The sequence below is a fragment of the Rattus norvegicus genome, chromosome 9, assembly GCF_036323735.1.
Source record: "Rattus norvegicus strain BN/NHsdMcwi chromosome 9, GRCr8, whole genome shotgun sequence".
NCBI classification, from domain to species: domain Eukaryota; kingdom Metazoa; phylum Chordata; class Mammalia; order Rodentia; family Muridae; genus Rattus; species Rattus norvegicus.
The window spans coordinates 38,589,894-38,606,978 of record NC_086027.1 but is presented as its reverse complement, the minus strand read 5'-3'; the positions used below and the strand labels follow the sequence as shown (position 1 = coordinate 38,606,978).

Genomic DNA, 17,085 nt, shown 5'->3' with positions numbered 1-17,085 from the left:
AGCTCTGATCCCCATTTTTAATAGGGTTATTTGTCTCCCTGCAGTCTAACTTCATGAGTTCTTCGTATATTTAGAATATAAGCCCTCTATCAATTGTAGGATTGGTAAAGATCTTTCCTCAATCTGTTGGTGGTGGTTTTGTCCTAACAACGATGTCCTTTGCCTTAAAGAAGTTTTGTAGTTTTATGAGATCCTATTTATTGATTCTTGATCTTAGAGCATAAGGCATTGGAATTTTGTTCAGGAAATTTTCTCCAGTGCACATGTGTTCGAGATTCTTCCCCACTTTTTCTTCTATTAGTTTGAGTGTATGTAGTTTGATGTGGAGGTCCTATATCCACTTGGACTTAAGCTTTGTACAGGGTGATAACTATGCATCGATCTGCATTCTTCTACATGCTGACCTCCAGTTGAACCAGCACCATTTGCTGAAAATGCTATCTTTTTTCCCTTGGATGGTTTTGGCTCCTTTGTCAAAAACCAAGTGACCATAGGTTCATGGGTTCATTTCTGGGACTTCAATTCTATTCCACTGGTCTGTCTTCCTGTCTCTGTACCAAAACCATACAGTTTTTTTTATCACTATTGCTCTGTAATACTGCTTGAGTTCAGGGATAGTGATTCTCCTGGAAGTCCTTTTATTGTTGAGGATAGTTTTAGCTATCCTGGTATTTTTGTTATTCCAGATGAATTTGCAAATTGTTCTTTCTAACTCTATGAAGAAATATGTTGAAATTTTGATGGGGATTGCATTGAATCTGTAGATCGCTTTTGGTGAAATGGCCATTTTTACTATCTTAATCCTGCCAATCAATGAGCATGAGAAATGTTTCCATGTTCTGAGATCTTCTTCAGAGACTTGAAGTTCTTGTCATACAGATCATTCACTTGCTTGGTTAAAGTCACATTGAGGTGTATATATATATATATATATATATATATATATATATATATCTACATATATATATTATATTATATATTATTTGGGACTAATATGAAGGGTGTTCTTTCCCGAATTTCTTTCTCAGCATTTTTCTCCTTTGTGTAGAAGAAGGTTCTGATTTATTTGATTTAATTTTATACCCAGACACTTTGCTGAAGGTGTTTATTTGTTTAGTAGTTCTCTGGTGGAACTTTTGGGATCCCTTAAATATACTATCATATCATGTGCAAATAGTGATATTTTGACTTCTTCATTTCCAATATGTATCACTTTGATCTCGTTTTGTTGTCTGATTGCTCTGTCTAGGACTTCAAGAACTATATTGAATAAGTAGGGAGAGAATGGGCATTCTTGTCCAGTCTCTGATTTTAGTGGGATTGCTTCAAGTTTCTCTCCATTTAGATTAGTTTTAGCTACTGATATGCTGTGTATAGCTTTTACTATGTTTAGGGATGGGCCTTGAATTCCTGTTCTTTCTAGGTCTTTTGTCCTGAAGGGATATTGAATTTTGTCAAATTATCTCTCAGCATCTAATGAAATGATCATGTGGTTTTTATCTTTCAGTTTGTTTATATTGGATTAAGTTGATGATTTTCTGTATATTAAATCATTCCAGCATACCTGGAATGAAGCCTACTTGATCATGATGGATGATTGTTTTGATGTGCTCTTGCATTCGGTTTGCAAGAATTTTATCGAGTATTTTTGCGTCAATATTCATAAGGGAAATTGGTCTGAAGTTCTCTTTCTTTGTTGGGTCTTTGTGTTGTTTAGGTATAAGAGTAATTTTGGCTTCATAGAAGGAATTCAATAGTGCTCCATCTATTTCAATTTTGTGGAATAGTTTGGATAGTATTGGTATGAGGTTTTCTATGAAGGTCTAATAGACTCTGACCTGAACACATCTGGACCTCGGCTCTTTTTGGTTGGGAGACTTTTAATTACTGCTTCTATTTCTTTAGCAGTTATGGGGTTGTTTAAATGGTTTATCTGTTCCTGATTTAAATTCGGTACCTGGTATCTGTCTTGGAAATTGTCCATTTCCTGCAGATTTTCAAGTTTTGTTGAATATAGGCTTTTGTAGTAGGATCTGATGATTTTCACAATTTCCTCCGATTCTGTTGTTATGTCTCCCATTTCATTTCTGATTTTGTTAATTTGGACACACTCTCTGGGTCCTCTGGTTAGTCTGGCTAAGGGTTTATCTATCTTGTTGATTTTCTCAAAGAACGAGCTTTTGGTTCTGTTGATTCTTTGTATAGTCCTTTTTGTTACTATTTGGTTGATTTCAGCTCTTAGTTTGATTATTTCATGCCTTTTACTCCTCCTGGGTGTATTTGCTTCTTTTTGTTCTAGAGCTTATGTACTGTCAAGATGCTGATATATGCTCTCTCCTGTTTCTTTGTTCAGGCACTCAGAGTTAAGAGTATTCCTCTTAGCACAGCTTTCATTGTGTCCCATAAATTTGGGTGTGTTGTACCTTCATTTTCATTAATTTCTAAGAAGTCGTTAATTTTGGCCAGAGACAATATCCAAATTAATAAAACTGGAAAAGAAAAGGGAAAATTAACAACAGAAACTGAAGAAATTTAAGAACTTATCAGATCCTAATACAAAAACTTTACTAACAAAAGTGAAAAATCTAGATGAAACAGATGATTTTTTAGACAGATACCACAACCAAAGTCAAATCAGACTAGGAAAGCTATCAAAACAGTCACATAATCCCTAAGGAAATAGAACTGGTCATTAAAAGTCTCCCAGTCAAAAAAAAATCTGAGAGCCAGATGGTTTTAGTGTAAAATTATATCAGACTGTGAAAGAAGTCCTAATACCAATAATCCTCAAACTATTTCATAAAATAGAAACAGAAGGGACAGTACCTAATTCCTTCTGGGAATCCACAGTTACACTGATTCCTAAACCAAACAAAGACCCAACAAAGTAAAAGAATTTCAGACCATTTTTGTTTATAATTATCAATGTAAAAATATTCGATAAATTTCTCCAAAACTGAATCCAAGAAAAATTGTGTGATCATTTCCTTAGATGCGGAAAAAGCCATTGACAAAACACAACAATCCTTCATGTTAAAATTCTTGGAGGGGGTTGGGGATTTCGCTCAGTGGTTAGAGCGCTGGCCTAGGAAGCGCAAGGCCCTGGGTTCGGTCCCCAGCTCCAAAAAAAAGAACCAAAAAAAAAAAATTCTTGGAGAGGACAGGAATTCGAGGCACATAGCTAAACATAATTAAAGCAATATACACCAAATCAACGGTAAATATCAAATTAAATATAGAGAAACTTGAAGCAATCCCTCTAAAATAAGAACAATACAAACTGTGCACTCACTTTCTATTTATTCAAAATAGTACTTGAAGTTCTAGTTAGAGCAATTAGATAACAAAATGAGGTCAAAGTTATGTATAGTGGAAAGGAAGAAGTCAAGGTATCACTGTTTTCAGATGATATGATAGGACACATCCCCAAAATTCCACTAAAACACTTGTAGCCCTGATAAACAACTTCAGCAAAGTGGTTGGATATAAAATTAACACAAACAAGTCAGTAGCCTTCCTGGATACAAAGAATAAATAGGTTGAAAAAGAAATTAGAGAAAGAACAATCTTCACAATAGTCACAAATAATATAAACTATCTTGCTGTAACTCTAACCAAGCAGTGGAATATTTGTATGACAAGAACTTCAAGTCCCTGAAAAAACTGAGGAAGACATCAAAAGATGGAAAGATCTCCTATGTTCTTGCATCCTTTTGATTGACATAGTGAAAATGGCCACTTTGCCAAAAGCAATCTACATATTCAATCTAATCATCATCAAAGTTTTAACTCAGTTCCTCGCAGAGAGTAAAAGAGAATGTTCAACTTCATCTGGAGTAATGAAATATCCAGGATGTCAAAAACAATTCTCAACAATAAAAGAACTTTGGGAGAATTGCCATCCCTGACCTCAAGCAATACTACAGAGCAATAGTGATACTAATCACAAGGTATTGGTACAGAGACAGACATGTCTGTCAATGGAAAAGTATGGAAGACCCATAAATAAACCCACACACCTTTGGTTATTTGATCTTTGACAAAGAAGGAAAAACCATACAGTGGGAAAAAGGAAGCATCTTCAACAAATGGTGCTGGTCTATCTGGCAGTGTGCATGTAGAAGAAAGCAAACTGATGCATTTTTAATTCCTTGTACAAAGCTCAAGTTCAAGTGGATCAAGGACCTCCACATAAAACCAGTTACACTGAATCATAGAAAAGAGAGAGTGGAAAATATCCTTGAAAACATTGGAACAGGAGGAACTTTCCTGAACAGAACACCACTGGCTAAGGTTGTAAGTTCAACAATTGACAAATGTGACCTCATGAAACCAAAAAGCTTCTGTGAGGAAAGGCCACTGTCAATAAGACAGAACAATAATCAATTAAAAATGGGATACTTAGGGGGTTGGGGATTTAGCTCAGTGGTAGAGCGCTTGCTTAGGAAGCACAAGGCCCTGGGTTCGGTCCCCAGCTCTGAAAAAAAAAAAAAGAAAAAAGAAAAGAAAAAGAAAAAAAATGGGGATACTTAGCTAAACAGAGAATTCTTAACTGAGGAATTTTGAATGGCATAGAAACATATGAAGACATGTTCAACATCTGTTATCATCAGGGAAATGTAAATAAAAATGATGCTGAGATTCCACCATCCAACAATCAGAAGAGCTAAGATCAAAAACTCAGGGAACAGCTGATGCTGACATGGAGAAAGAACATTCCTCCACTGCTGGTGGGGAACCAATGTGCTGGGTCCACAGAAAATTGGAAATAGTTCTACCTGAAGACCCAGCTATACCGCTCCTGGGCATACACCCAAAAGATGCTCTACCATGTCACAGGGACACATGCTTCACTATGATCATAGAAGTCTTATTTATAATAACAAGAAGTTGGAAACAACCCAGATGTCCCTCAATAGAAGAATGGATATAGGAAATGTGATGCATTTGCACAATGGAATACTACTAAACTATTAAAAACAAGGACACCATGAATTTTGCAAGCAAATGGATGGAACTAGACAATATCGTCCTGAGTGAGGTAAACTATTCACAAGATGACATAAATGGTATGTCCTCAGTGATAAGTTAATATTAGCCAAAAAGCTCAGAACACCCAGGATAAAATTCACAGACCATAGGAAATGTAACAAGGGGGAAGGCCCAAGTGTGTGTGCTTGACTCCTACTTAGAAGACGGAACACAATAATCATAGAAGGCAATGGAAAGGGTGACCTGGGTGTGAGAGGGAAGGGGAAAAGAAAAAGGGGGGATCAGGTATGAGGAAAACAGAAGAGAAGCTTAGAGGGCCAGGAGAATGGGCAAAAATATTCTGCAGGGTGGAGGACAGAATATGGGAATCACTAGAAAGTCCCAGACACAAGGGATATGAGAGGCTCCCAGGACCTAATGGGGTTGACATTGGCAGAAATGCCTAACAGCAGGGCAAGAGAACCTAAAGAGACCATATCCAGTAGATAGACATGGCCCCCACTTGAGGGATGGGGCACCCACCCATCTCAAAATTTTTAACCAAGAATTTTTCCTGTCTAAATGAAACACAGGGGCAAAAATGGACCAAAGACTGAAGGAAAGGCCATCCAGAGGCCACCTCAACTTGAGATCCACCCCATCTGCAGGCACCAAACCTCTACACTGTTGATAATGCCAAGAAGTGCTTGCAGACAGGAGCCTCGTATGACTGTCCTCTTAGAGACTCTGCAAGAACCTAAGGCAGATGCAGATACTCAAAGCCAAACATTGGACTGAGCATGGGGTCCCTAGTGGAAGATTTCAGGACTGAAAGAGCTGAAGGGTTGCAATCCCATAGGAAGAATAACAGTATCACTTAACTGGATCCCTCAGAGCTCACAGGGACTAAGTTACCAGCCAAAGAGCACACATGTGCTAGTCTGTTGCTTCTGCTACATATGTAGCAGAGGACTGCCTTATCTGGCCTCACTGGGAAGTTATGTGCTTGGTCCCTATGGAGACTTGATACCCTAAAGAATGGAGATGCTATAGAGGTGAGTGGTGGGAGTGGGTTGGGGGTGAGGAGCACCCTCTTAGAGGCAAAGTGAAGGGAGTATGGGGTGGGGGTGGGGGTTCATGGAGGAGGGACCGAGAAGGGGGACAATACATGAATTGTAAATAAATAAAACAATTAATAAAAATAATTTACTGGAAAAAAAATAAGTTATGATCTCAGAATGAAGAGACCTGGATGTGTAGTCAGAAAACATCATGAAAGTAATAATCCCTAAGAAACAATTCAACTTCCATAGAGAAGCCCATTTTGTAAAAATAGCAAGAACATGATGGATTCAAGCAGACAAGACGCAGAGGAACTCTGGGATTCAGGCGGAGAAGCAATATTAAGAGAGATCTGTCTTTGGCTCCTTCAACAGCAGGTTTTGGAAGGAGGGAGTAGGGAAAGCCAGGAGGTGGGTGGGGCTACTGGGCTAGAGGATGGGGAGGGGCTGTGGCACTCTCCCTCCTGCCAATGGCCCTTTGTGATGAGAAGGCCTCAGCTGTGTGATGTAGCCTGAGCCCTCTTGACAAGCCAGATGCTGTACCCCAGGACTCAGTAGCCTGAGTGGTGCACTGCTATTCAGAAGATGGAGACTTTCCTCCTTCTGATGAATAGCATTAGTGACTTCTGGATGAGCTCCAGCTCCATGTCCACAGTAATGGACATGATCTTCGCCATTCTGTGCGGAGTGGGGTTCTTTTTCCTACTGATCCCATTCCTGAAGGAGTATCCAGGGTCACCACCACCCGGGAGCAAAAAGAACATCTCAGAGGTGAGGAAAGCCTTGATTGACACAAAATGGAATGGCAGACTTTTGTTAATGATTGTCACTCTCACATTCCTTAGAAAGACAAGCTCAGTAAAAACTTTTGGCATTAAAAAAACAGAAATCTAAGAATATGTATTTTTCTGGTTTTGTTTGTTTGTTTTCAAGTCTCAGGGGTGGGATATGTGGTTGTTCCAGCTTGTCCAGAGTAACTGACATTGATTTGCCTCACACTCTAGCAGGGGCATGATTCTGCCTTCAGTTGATAATTTCTGCATTTCTGTGATGATTGGAATTCTGGGGACTTTTCCGAGCTTATATAAATGCTAGAGCCTTGAGAGTCATGGGGAGGGTTGTTGGTTGTTGATTGTATGCTATTGGTTGTTGGTGTTTGTGGTTTAAGTAGAGGTGTGAAAAGAAGAAAGAAGAATTTGATATCCTGGAGGTCAAGATTAAATGTGTCCAGAGAAACTAAACTTCCTGGACCAGTCAGAAGTACTCTAACAATAACATCTCCCTTTTTCCCCTCCAGCCATCTTTTTCTCTTATCTAATGTGAGGGGACTGAAAGGGTAGAAGAAAAGGGGTGGGAAAGGGTGAAAGAAAGAAGAAACTACAACATAGCTAAAGTCTATGTACAGAGAGGTGAGTGGAAATCTCCAGGCCTAGCAGCACATCAGTCTTTAGGCAGGAAAGAGGTGAGAGTGTCCTGAGCTGTCTGCCTGAGGCTCTTAGACCATATGTATAGGGTGGCAGAGAGGTCACTAAGGACGACTGTGCCTCCATGGACAGACTGCATTTCTGAGTTCGTGGGGACACAGGACAAGATCAGAGAATGATCAGCTCTCCTCTGTTCAGGCGATTGCTTTTGTTTGTGCTGAGCTGATGTGAAGCAGGTGATGAGACCAAGGCCCTCAGATCAGGGATTGCGTGCCCTGTGGTCCGATGAAGCAGATATCACCTGACAGCACAGGGTCAGCTACAGAGCTCAGTCTTGGGTAGGATCCTGTCTGGAGATACTGTCTGGGGATCCTGTCTGAGGAACACTGACTTAGCACACCCGTGGTAAGTGTGGTGGTATAGACAGCCCCTTCTGCTCTTTTCCCAACAAGGACAAAAGGATATGCATTTATGTGCAGTAAGAATGAGTCATGGATGGATGAGAGAGAGAGAGAGAGAGAGAGAGAGAGAGAGAGAGAGAGAGAGAGAGAGAGAGAGAGCACTCTGGCACTCTGGAAATTATCCATGAGCACGGAGACCAGGCAGCTTGTCTACCAGAGAGAAAAGGGGACCCCAACTCATTTGTGTTGTTTCTAACTGGCAGGTGGTGAAGAGGAGGCAGAGCAAGGACAGGAAGAAATCTGTTACTGTAGACGGTTGCAGAGATAGTCAAAAGAATTCTCTGGATATCCAACATGATTTACAGACTATGGAAAGCCCCATCCAGCATCTTTTACTGGACTCTTCTCCCCACCCCTTTTGGAACTCTAAGGAGAAACTAAATCAGCTTTCCCTCCCTCAGCTGTTTTCTTACCTTAAGGTCTTAGAGGCTCTCATACAGCAGAAATTTAACCAACTTTTATTGGGTTTATCCTCTGTGCTCTCTGAGTCAGTTGTGGCTACTGCCTGGGTCTCCAGAGAACCTTCCTCAGGAGAACGTAAAACTGTGAGGTTTAGTGATTCACTTGGCTTTGACCAAGCTCTACCCCTAGCTAAAGGACCACCACAGAGATGCCTGGACCAGCCATTGCCCCACCAACTTGTGACACCAAGTTTGGTAGGTATGACAGAAATTCAGGAACAAGAAAACCTCCCAAACTCTATATCATATCAAACACCTTCGATATTCCAGAGTAGGGCACGTGGAACAGCATATCCTACCACTGCGACAGGGATACAGGTACCCCTTCCAACTACAAATGAACCCTGTCACCCTGGATTGAATTGGAAAGATATTCCAAGTTGTAAAGTCCAAAACTGTCAAGGAGCCAGTAGCCAGCCCACTGAGAGCTTAGCCAGGTGCACGCTGCCCACTAAAAATACCAGGTCAGCCTCCATCCCTCCTGAGCATTATCTAATGGTCCACCATCATGAGCAGCCACAGCATGAAGAGAAGGCAATTAATTTAGGAGAACAACAAAGAACCCATGCCAGATTCCTCCCTTCTAAGGAACCAGCACAGCTCCAGGGAGATTCCCCACCAAACAGTAATGGTTATGGCAAGAACTGGCCTGAACTCAACCAACCTGCCCAGCCCTCCACCCTCAACTCCAAAACTTACAAGTGGAACCAGATGATGGGGCCTGTGCCCACTGGGATGTTATTAAAGAAGGTCATAGCAAAGTATGGCATACCTAACACCATCAAGAAGGACCTTAAACTTAGGGTTAAAGACCTGCTTTGTACTTCTAGCAGCACCCCCGGGGAGAGTCTGGAAACCAAGAATCTTACGCTGAGGACAGATGAGCACTCTATGAACACCACTGAGAACCTTTCCTTCCTTGACCCAAAGACTACAATGATGAAATCAAACATCATGCAGCTTCCCATGAAACACAGACAATTACCCTGTGATTCCAAGGCCGAACCCTATACCAAGGCTGCCTTTATCCTGGAAAACTTGCATCACCAAGATCCAGGGGGAATAAGGGTAGAAACTGCATCATCTGCCAGGCTGCGAAGTCCTCTGTTTGAACAATCACCTCCAGAGGTACAGAAGACCCAAAGTTCCCCCCCACCTATTGACAGCCATGGTCACTCAAGGTCCCATCCAGATCAATGGCAGAGATACCAGAGTGTTCAGCCCCATGCTCTCTGCTCCCAGGCACAACCCCAGCAGAGCAGGAGTATCCAAGGAACTGGGAGAAGTATCCTGCAACCAAATATCAGCGTATGGATGTCCAAGCATGAACGCTGGATGAGGTCTGAGGATGTGGCTTCAGGACATACCAGCTGGAGTTCAAGAACTGTGGGCTATAGAGACAGAGTTTCACCATCAGTGGCCAAACAAACCAACATATTGAAGATAAAAGAAGAGTCACCTCATGTGTGGAGAGCAAATCTGGGATCTGGTGAGATTACCAATGAACAAGCCTTAAATAACAGTAATGAGGACTTTGAGCCCATAGAGGCCAAAAGAAGTCAAGGCCATCTCCAAATGCCTACCCAACAAAACACAGGGTACTTGCATTTAAAAACAGAAGAGTATAGTAACAATGACTTGAAAGTAAACAAGCAGCCACAGGCCTGGTCTGTGAGCCATCATGCAGATGGCTCTAATACAGTACACCATGCCATGGTCAAATTGCCTTCACAGCACTCATTGCCCAGCCTCCAGAATGGGTGGCAAGACCCCAAGACTTCCCAGGGCTTAGGTGATCTCCTCATGAATAGAGATCAGAGTGTGGAGACTCAGTTCAGAGTCCACAAGGATAAAACTGAAGCAACGAATGACAGTGTATTTCATCCCTCTGAAAAGAGGCCCAGTAATTTGAAATATGGAGGCATAAGCCAGGGAGAAAGGCTTGGAAGAGTAAAGTCTTCTATTTCAAGTTTCACCCAGCTCAAGGATTCAGCCAAGACTGAAAGTAAGTCCTCCCCTAATATAGGAGGAAAAAGAGAGGCTCCTTCTAAAAGCTCCTTGAAGTTCATCTGGAATGGTGCACAATATGAAAACCTCAGCACAAAACTCAAGGGGCAGAGGGATTCTTTGAAGAAAGACATTCCCCCACCAGTTACTGAGCAGACACAGGAGGTAGTACATAGAATAAACGTCATTTACAGTACAGCAGTTGAACTACAATCCCTCATGGACTCTCTAGTTCATAAACTGGTGAAAACTGTAGGTGAGCCTTCAGAGTTGACCAGAAAGCACATGACAAAGGTACAAGAGTATAAAATGGAATCATTGCCATTCCAGCTGGGCAGCTCTTCCCAACCTTCTAAGGGACTCCATGACCCAAACAAAAGCCGATCAGTAAGAAGAATGAGCGATGACCACACCAGCCCCAAGGAGCCCAACAACCATACTTTCACATATAGAGGAAATAGAGACAAAATGCAGGCAGGCGTGGATGTCCAGAGAGTCTGTTACCAACATCTGGACAAAGTGAAGATAGGCTTTGGCCAGCACTCCACTCCCATGAGGAATGGCAATCCATGTTTTCACAAGAAAGCTGGAGACAAGCAGGAGTCAAGTCTTGCTGATCAGAGCACTGGTGACGCAGATCAAACTAAACCAAAGAATGAAATTGTAGGCTCTCCACATAGAATCCCAGAAAGGCACAACCAGTCATCCAGATACAGAGAAATTAGAGACAATCAGGAGCCTAGTGTGGACCATAAAGCCATTGACCCACATCAAAATACTAAGAAAGGAATGGGCTACAGTCAACTTATGAGTCCTAAAGAGAACCACCCAGTCAAGATCAGTGGAACTGCTGCCCAGGGAGCCTCTGACCCAGAAGAAATTAGAACAAAGAGTGGAAAGGAGTGCTCTCCACATAGAAGCCCCAAGATGCATGACCACTCACTCAGACACAGAGAAGTTAGAGATAAACCACAGCCCGGTATTAATACCCAGAGAGCCTATGATCAACATCTGAACAGTCCAAAGAAAAGAATGACCTCTGAAAACCTCCTCACTCCCAAGGGGACCAACCATCCTTGTTGGCACAGGGTAACTGGAGACAAGCAACAGTCAAGTCTCTCTGACCAGAGAGCCTGTGACCCAGAACAAATGAGAAGGAGTGGAATGAGCTCCTATCCACAAAGAAGTCCCAAGGTGTATCACCTTTCATGCAGTTCTGAAAAAATTGGAGAAAAATTGCTGCCATTGGTTAATGACCAGAGAACTCATGACAAACACCCAAATAGTGTGAAGACAAGAGGCTGTGACAACCTCCCCACTCCCAAGGGGAGCAACCATCCACAGGGTTACAGAGTAATTGAAGACAAGCAGCAGTTAGGTCTTGCTTACCGGAGAACCTGTGACCCAGGTCAAATTAAAAAGAGTGGAATGGGCAAGGGTCCATGCAAAGACACCGAGGAATGCAACCTTTTATACAGATATAAGATAATTGGAAATAAACAGCAGCCAGGCATTGTCCATAGAGCCTGTGACCGACATCAAAGTTCAAAAGAAGGAATGGGCCAGGGTCAACCTATGAACCCCAAAGTGTGCCATTCAGCCAAGCACAGGAGAACTGGAGGCCAGGACCAGTCAGGTGTTGCTGCACAAGGAGCCTCTAACCCAAGGTAGACTTTACCATCAGAGGTCAAAGAGCAGGCACCTCAGGCCATCTTTGCCTCCCTGTACTAGGAACCCTTCCAGAAGATGTTCCATCTGCTCCGCCATTGTTTTCCCCTATGGTTTCTTGGTAATAAATGTTGACCTTTTTCCTGAAAAAAAAAAGAATTTACAATAAACACTGATAAAAATACAGAAAAAATGGAACCCTTACTCACTCTCTTGGGAAGGTACCTAGTGCAGAATTTTTGGAAAACAATGTAAGGATGTCTTTGAAAACTACATGCAGAACTACTGGACAGTCCGGCTGTGTCACACCTGGGTATAGAATCAAAGGACTCTAAATTAGCACACCACAGAGAATCTGAACTATGCATGCATATATCTGCTCTATAATGTCCAGTATAAGGAATCATCCTAGATGATATGTGTCCACAGATGAAGAGATAAAGAATGTCATATATATACATATGTATATATATGTACATATGTACGTATATATATGTGTGTGTGTGTGGTTATGTTGAAAAAGAAGCCACACAGAGAAATTTCACATTTTCTACATATTTGAATTATAATATATATTATAATTATATATCTTAACTAAAGTATTTTCATTTTATTATTTATTTCTTCTTTCATTTTACACTCCAAATTTTATTCCCTTCCCAGTCCACCTCTGACTGTTCCACATCCCATACCTCTTTCACTCCCACATCTGTCTATGAGGGTGTCCCCCCTGCAACCACGGCACTAGACCTCTAAATTCCCTGGGGCCACCAATCTCTTGAGGGTTCGGTCCATCTTTTCTGACTGAACCCAAACCCAGCAGTCCTCTGCTGTATATGGGTTGGGGGCCCCATATCAGCTGGTGTCTGCTGCCTGATCGGTGATCCAGTGTCTGAGAGACCTCAGGGGTCCAGGTTTATTGAGACTGCTGGTCCTCCTACAGGGTTTCCCTCATCCTTAGCTTCCTCTAGCTTTTCCCTAATTCAATCAGAGGGGTCAGCAGCATCTGTTTGTTGGTTGGGTGTAAATATCTGCATCTGACTCTTTCAGCTGCTTGTTGGGTCTTTTGAAGGGCAGTCATGATAGATCCCCCTTTGTGAGCACTCCATAGCTTCAGTAATAGTGTCAGGCCTTGGAGCTTCCCCTTGAACTGGATTCCTCTTTAGGCCTGTCTCTAGACCTTCCTGAAATATAAATTATATACTATACAATATATAGTGTATAATATAGGACACAAAAGCAGAAAAAGACCATACAGAGTAGGAAATGGTCTAAATAATGGGAAGGAAGAGGAACAGGAGATTTGGAGAAAATAAAGGGGGTGGAAAGAATGCAAAATGAATGACACACATGTACATACAACACTTGTATAGTGAAACCAGATTTTTCACTTAATTGGTTAGAATTGCAAGATAATTTATACTATTTGTGACTATTGCAAAGGGTGTTGTTTTCCTAATTTTTTTCTTTGGGGAAAAACTACTGATTTGTTTAAGTTACTTTTATATCCAGCCACCCTGTTAATATTTTTATAGTAGTTCTCTGATAGAATTTTGGGGGTCATTTATGTATACTATCTCATCATCTGGAAATAATACCTTTTCTTCCTTTCCAATTTATATCCCCTTGATCTCCTTTCATTGTCTCATTGCTCAAGCTAGAACTCCAAGTACTGTATTGAATAGATATATGAGAGTAGGCAGCCTTGTCTTCTGCCTTATTTTAGTGGGATTGCTTCAAGTTTCTATCCATTTAATCTGTCATTGTCTGTTGACTTGCTTTGTTATATTGCTTTGATTCTGTTTGATATATGTACCTTGAATCACTGACCTCTCTAAGGCTTTTAGCATGAAGGGGTGTTGGATTTTGTTAAAGGCTTTCTCAGCTTCTAGTAAGATGATCACGTGTGTTTTCTTTTTCTTTCAGTTTGTTTATGTAGTGGATTAAGACTAGGAATTTTCACATATTGAACCATCCCTACATTCCTGGATGAAGCCTAGTTGATCTTGGTGAATGATGTGAATGATTTTTTTTTTTTTTTGGTGTGTTCTTAGATTCAGTTTGCAATAATTTTATTGCCTATTTTGCATAGATGTTTGTAAGTGAAATTGGTATGAAGTTCTTGTTTTGTTGTTTTTTTGTGGAATTTAAGTATCAGAGTAAGTGTAGCTTCATAGAATGAATTGGGTAGTGTTTCCTACCTAATTTTATTTTGTGGAATAAATTGAGGACTATTGCTGTTATCTCTGTTTTGAAAGTCTGTAGCATTCTAAACTAAAACCCTCTAGCCCTGGCTTAATTTTGGTTGGGGGAATTTTAATGACTGTTTCTCTTTTCTTAAGGGTTATGGGACTCTTTAGATAGTTTACCCAATCTTGCTTTGGTATGTGGCATCTCTGTCTAGAAAGTCCTCTATTTTATTTAGGTGTTCCAGTTTTTTGTCGTAAGACCTAATGATTTTTTTTTTGCATTTCCCCAGGTTCTGTTGTTATTGCTCCCTTTCCACTTCTGATTTTGTTAATTTGCATACTGTCTTTGTGCCTTTTAGTTTGTCTCTGGGTATGGTTAATGCTTTAGTTTGACCATTTAACAGTCCTGGGTTTGACGACTATTTGTTCCTCTTGGGTCTCTCTCTCTCTCTCTCTCTCTCTCTCTCTCTATATATATATATATATATATATATATATATATGTATGTGTGTGTATATGTATGTATGTATATATGAATGTATATACATATGTATGTATAATATATATATATATACATATATATATAATTTAAAAATACCAATTCATGATCATGGGAGATCTTTCAGGCTTCTAATATCTTCTTCAAATTCCTTCTCTCCTGAAAGATTTGAGAATTTATCACATAGGTCTTTATCTCACTTGGTTAGAGTTATCCCAATATGTTTTATTTTATATGTTGATATTGTGATGGGTGTTATTTACCTGTTTCTTTCTCATCCCCCTCCCTTTTTTGTACTTATGAGAGCAATCCATCAGAAGTTGGAACATAAGACGGTATGGAGATTTGATGGCTGTTTTGTATGAGAAATGTACAGTCTGCTAATTACTTTGACTAGTGTTATTGTAAGAAATAGGTTCCGGAAGATTCATCTCCTTATCTTCACATAGATATTGATGGAGATGCTTTAATAGCACAGACATGTACTTTTCTTCTCACATTTCTTACCCTGCTTAGTCTCCTTTTGGAGAGGACACTACATCATATCTTGTTTTACAGCTTTCAAGGGTGCTGGTAAATTATTAGTATGAGATCTCTCCAGCTTCTGTATGAAGGCATTTAGTACTATGAATTTTCCTCTTAGTACTGCTTTCACTGCATCCCGTAAGTTTGGGTATATTCTGCCTTTCTTTTCATTGAATTCTAGAAAGGCAATACATTCTTTCTTTCTTCCTTCCCTTACCAAGAGGGATGTCATTGAATAGATAGTTGTTCAATTTCTATGAGTATGTGGGCTTTCCATTGCTTCTGTTGTGTTGATGTTCAGCTTTAATCCATGTTGATCTGATAGAATACAAATAGTTATTTCAATCTTTTGGCATTTGTTGAGGCTTATTTTGTGCCCAATTATGCACACACCACACACACACACACACACACACACATATATATATATATATATCAACCTATGAGAACACAAACATATGTGTGTGCATATATATACATATATGCATATATACACATACAACCATTCCATAGATATTTAATTATTTGTTTTATAATTTCTATTAATATCATTTTGTCTTTGAGTAGTTTGTTTTAATGTACTATCCAAGGGTGACAGTGGGGTGTTGAAGTTTCCCACTATTATTGTGTGGGGTTTGAGCTTCAGTAATGTTTCTTTTCTGAATTGATTTGCTCTTACATTTGGATCCAAGATGCTCAGAATTGAGATGTTATATTGGTGGATTTTTCCTTTAGTGTGTATGCAGTGTCCTTCCCACTTTCTTTGATAAGGTTTGGAAGCAAGTCTATTTTATTCGATGTTAGAATGGCTACTCCAGTTTGGTCCATTTGCTTGGAAAAATCTTCCAGCCCTTTACTATGAAGTAGCATCTTTATTTGTTGCTGAGGTAATTTTGTTTTGTATGCAGCAGAATGATGGGTCCTGTTTACCTATCTAGACTGCTAATCTGTGTCTTTTTATTGTTGAATTGATTCTATAAACTTGAGAGATATTAATGACCAATTATATGTAGTGTCTGGTATTTTGATGATGGAGGTGGTACTGTGTGTCTGCATCTCTTCTTTTGGTTTTGTCTTAAGATAATTAAGTTCTTGCATTTTCTGAAGTGTATTTTCCTTCCTCATGTTTGTGTTTTCCTTCTAGTATCCTTCCTGGGGTTAGATTAATAGAAAGATAAGGTTTAGATTTGGTTTTGTCAAGGAATATCTTGTTTCTTTCCATCTGTGGTGATTGAGAATTTTGTTGAGTATAATAGTCTAGGCTGGCATCAGTGGTCTCTTAGGGTCTCTTGGGGGTCTCTTAGAATCTCATAGGATGATAACTATCCAGTATCTTCTGACTTTGAGAATCCTCTTGAGAAGTCAGTCATAATTCAGATAGGTTGATCTTTATATGTTAGTTGGCCTTTTTCACTTGAAGATTATAATACTTTTTCTTTGTTCTGTACATTTAGTGTTTTGATTATTATGTGGCATGAGGATTTTCTTCTGTGATACAATCTTTTGTATTCTGTAAGCTTTTATATGATTATAGCCATCTCTCTCTCTTTTTTAAGGCAAATATCTTTTTATATTTTATTTTCTATGCTGCTACACAATGTGTCAACTTACCTAATCAAGCAGAGCAATGAAACAATAAAATTAGGAATAATAAGCTATGGCAAAAACAGCCACTCATGCTTTAAGTTAGAGAAATTTTCTTCTATGATTGTGTTGAGATGTTTTCTGGTCCCTTGAATTGGGAATGTTCACAGTCTTCTAGTCCCATTATTCGTAGATTTGGTCTTTTCATAGTGTCCCAAACTTCTTGAGTATTTTG

The 17,085-nt window shown here is 40.0% G+C and overlaps 1 protein-coding gene across 1 annotated transcript; it reads left to right on the top strand.

The window, feature by feature from the left end:
• Window positions 1–6,583: 6,583 nt before the first annotated feature.
• On the top strand, window positions 6,584–12,241 carry Spata31e1 (SPATA31 subfamily E, member 1). The gene is made up of 2 exons (NM_001408757.1): window positions 6,584–6,803; window positions 8,121–12,241. The coding sequence occupies exons 1-2, from the start codon at window positions 6,618–6,620 to the stop codon at window positions 12,054–12,056; spliced, it is 4,122 nt and encodes a 1,373-aa protein (NP_001395686.1). The 5' UTR covers window positions 6,584–6,617; the 3' UTR covers window positions 12,057–12,241.
• The last annotated feature ends 4,844 nt before the right edge of the window (window positions 12,242–17,085 follow it).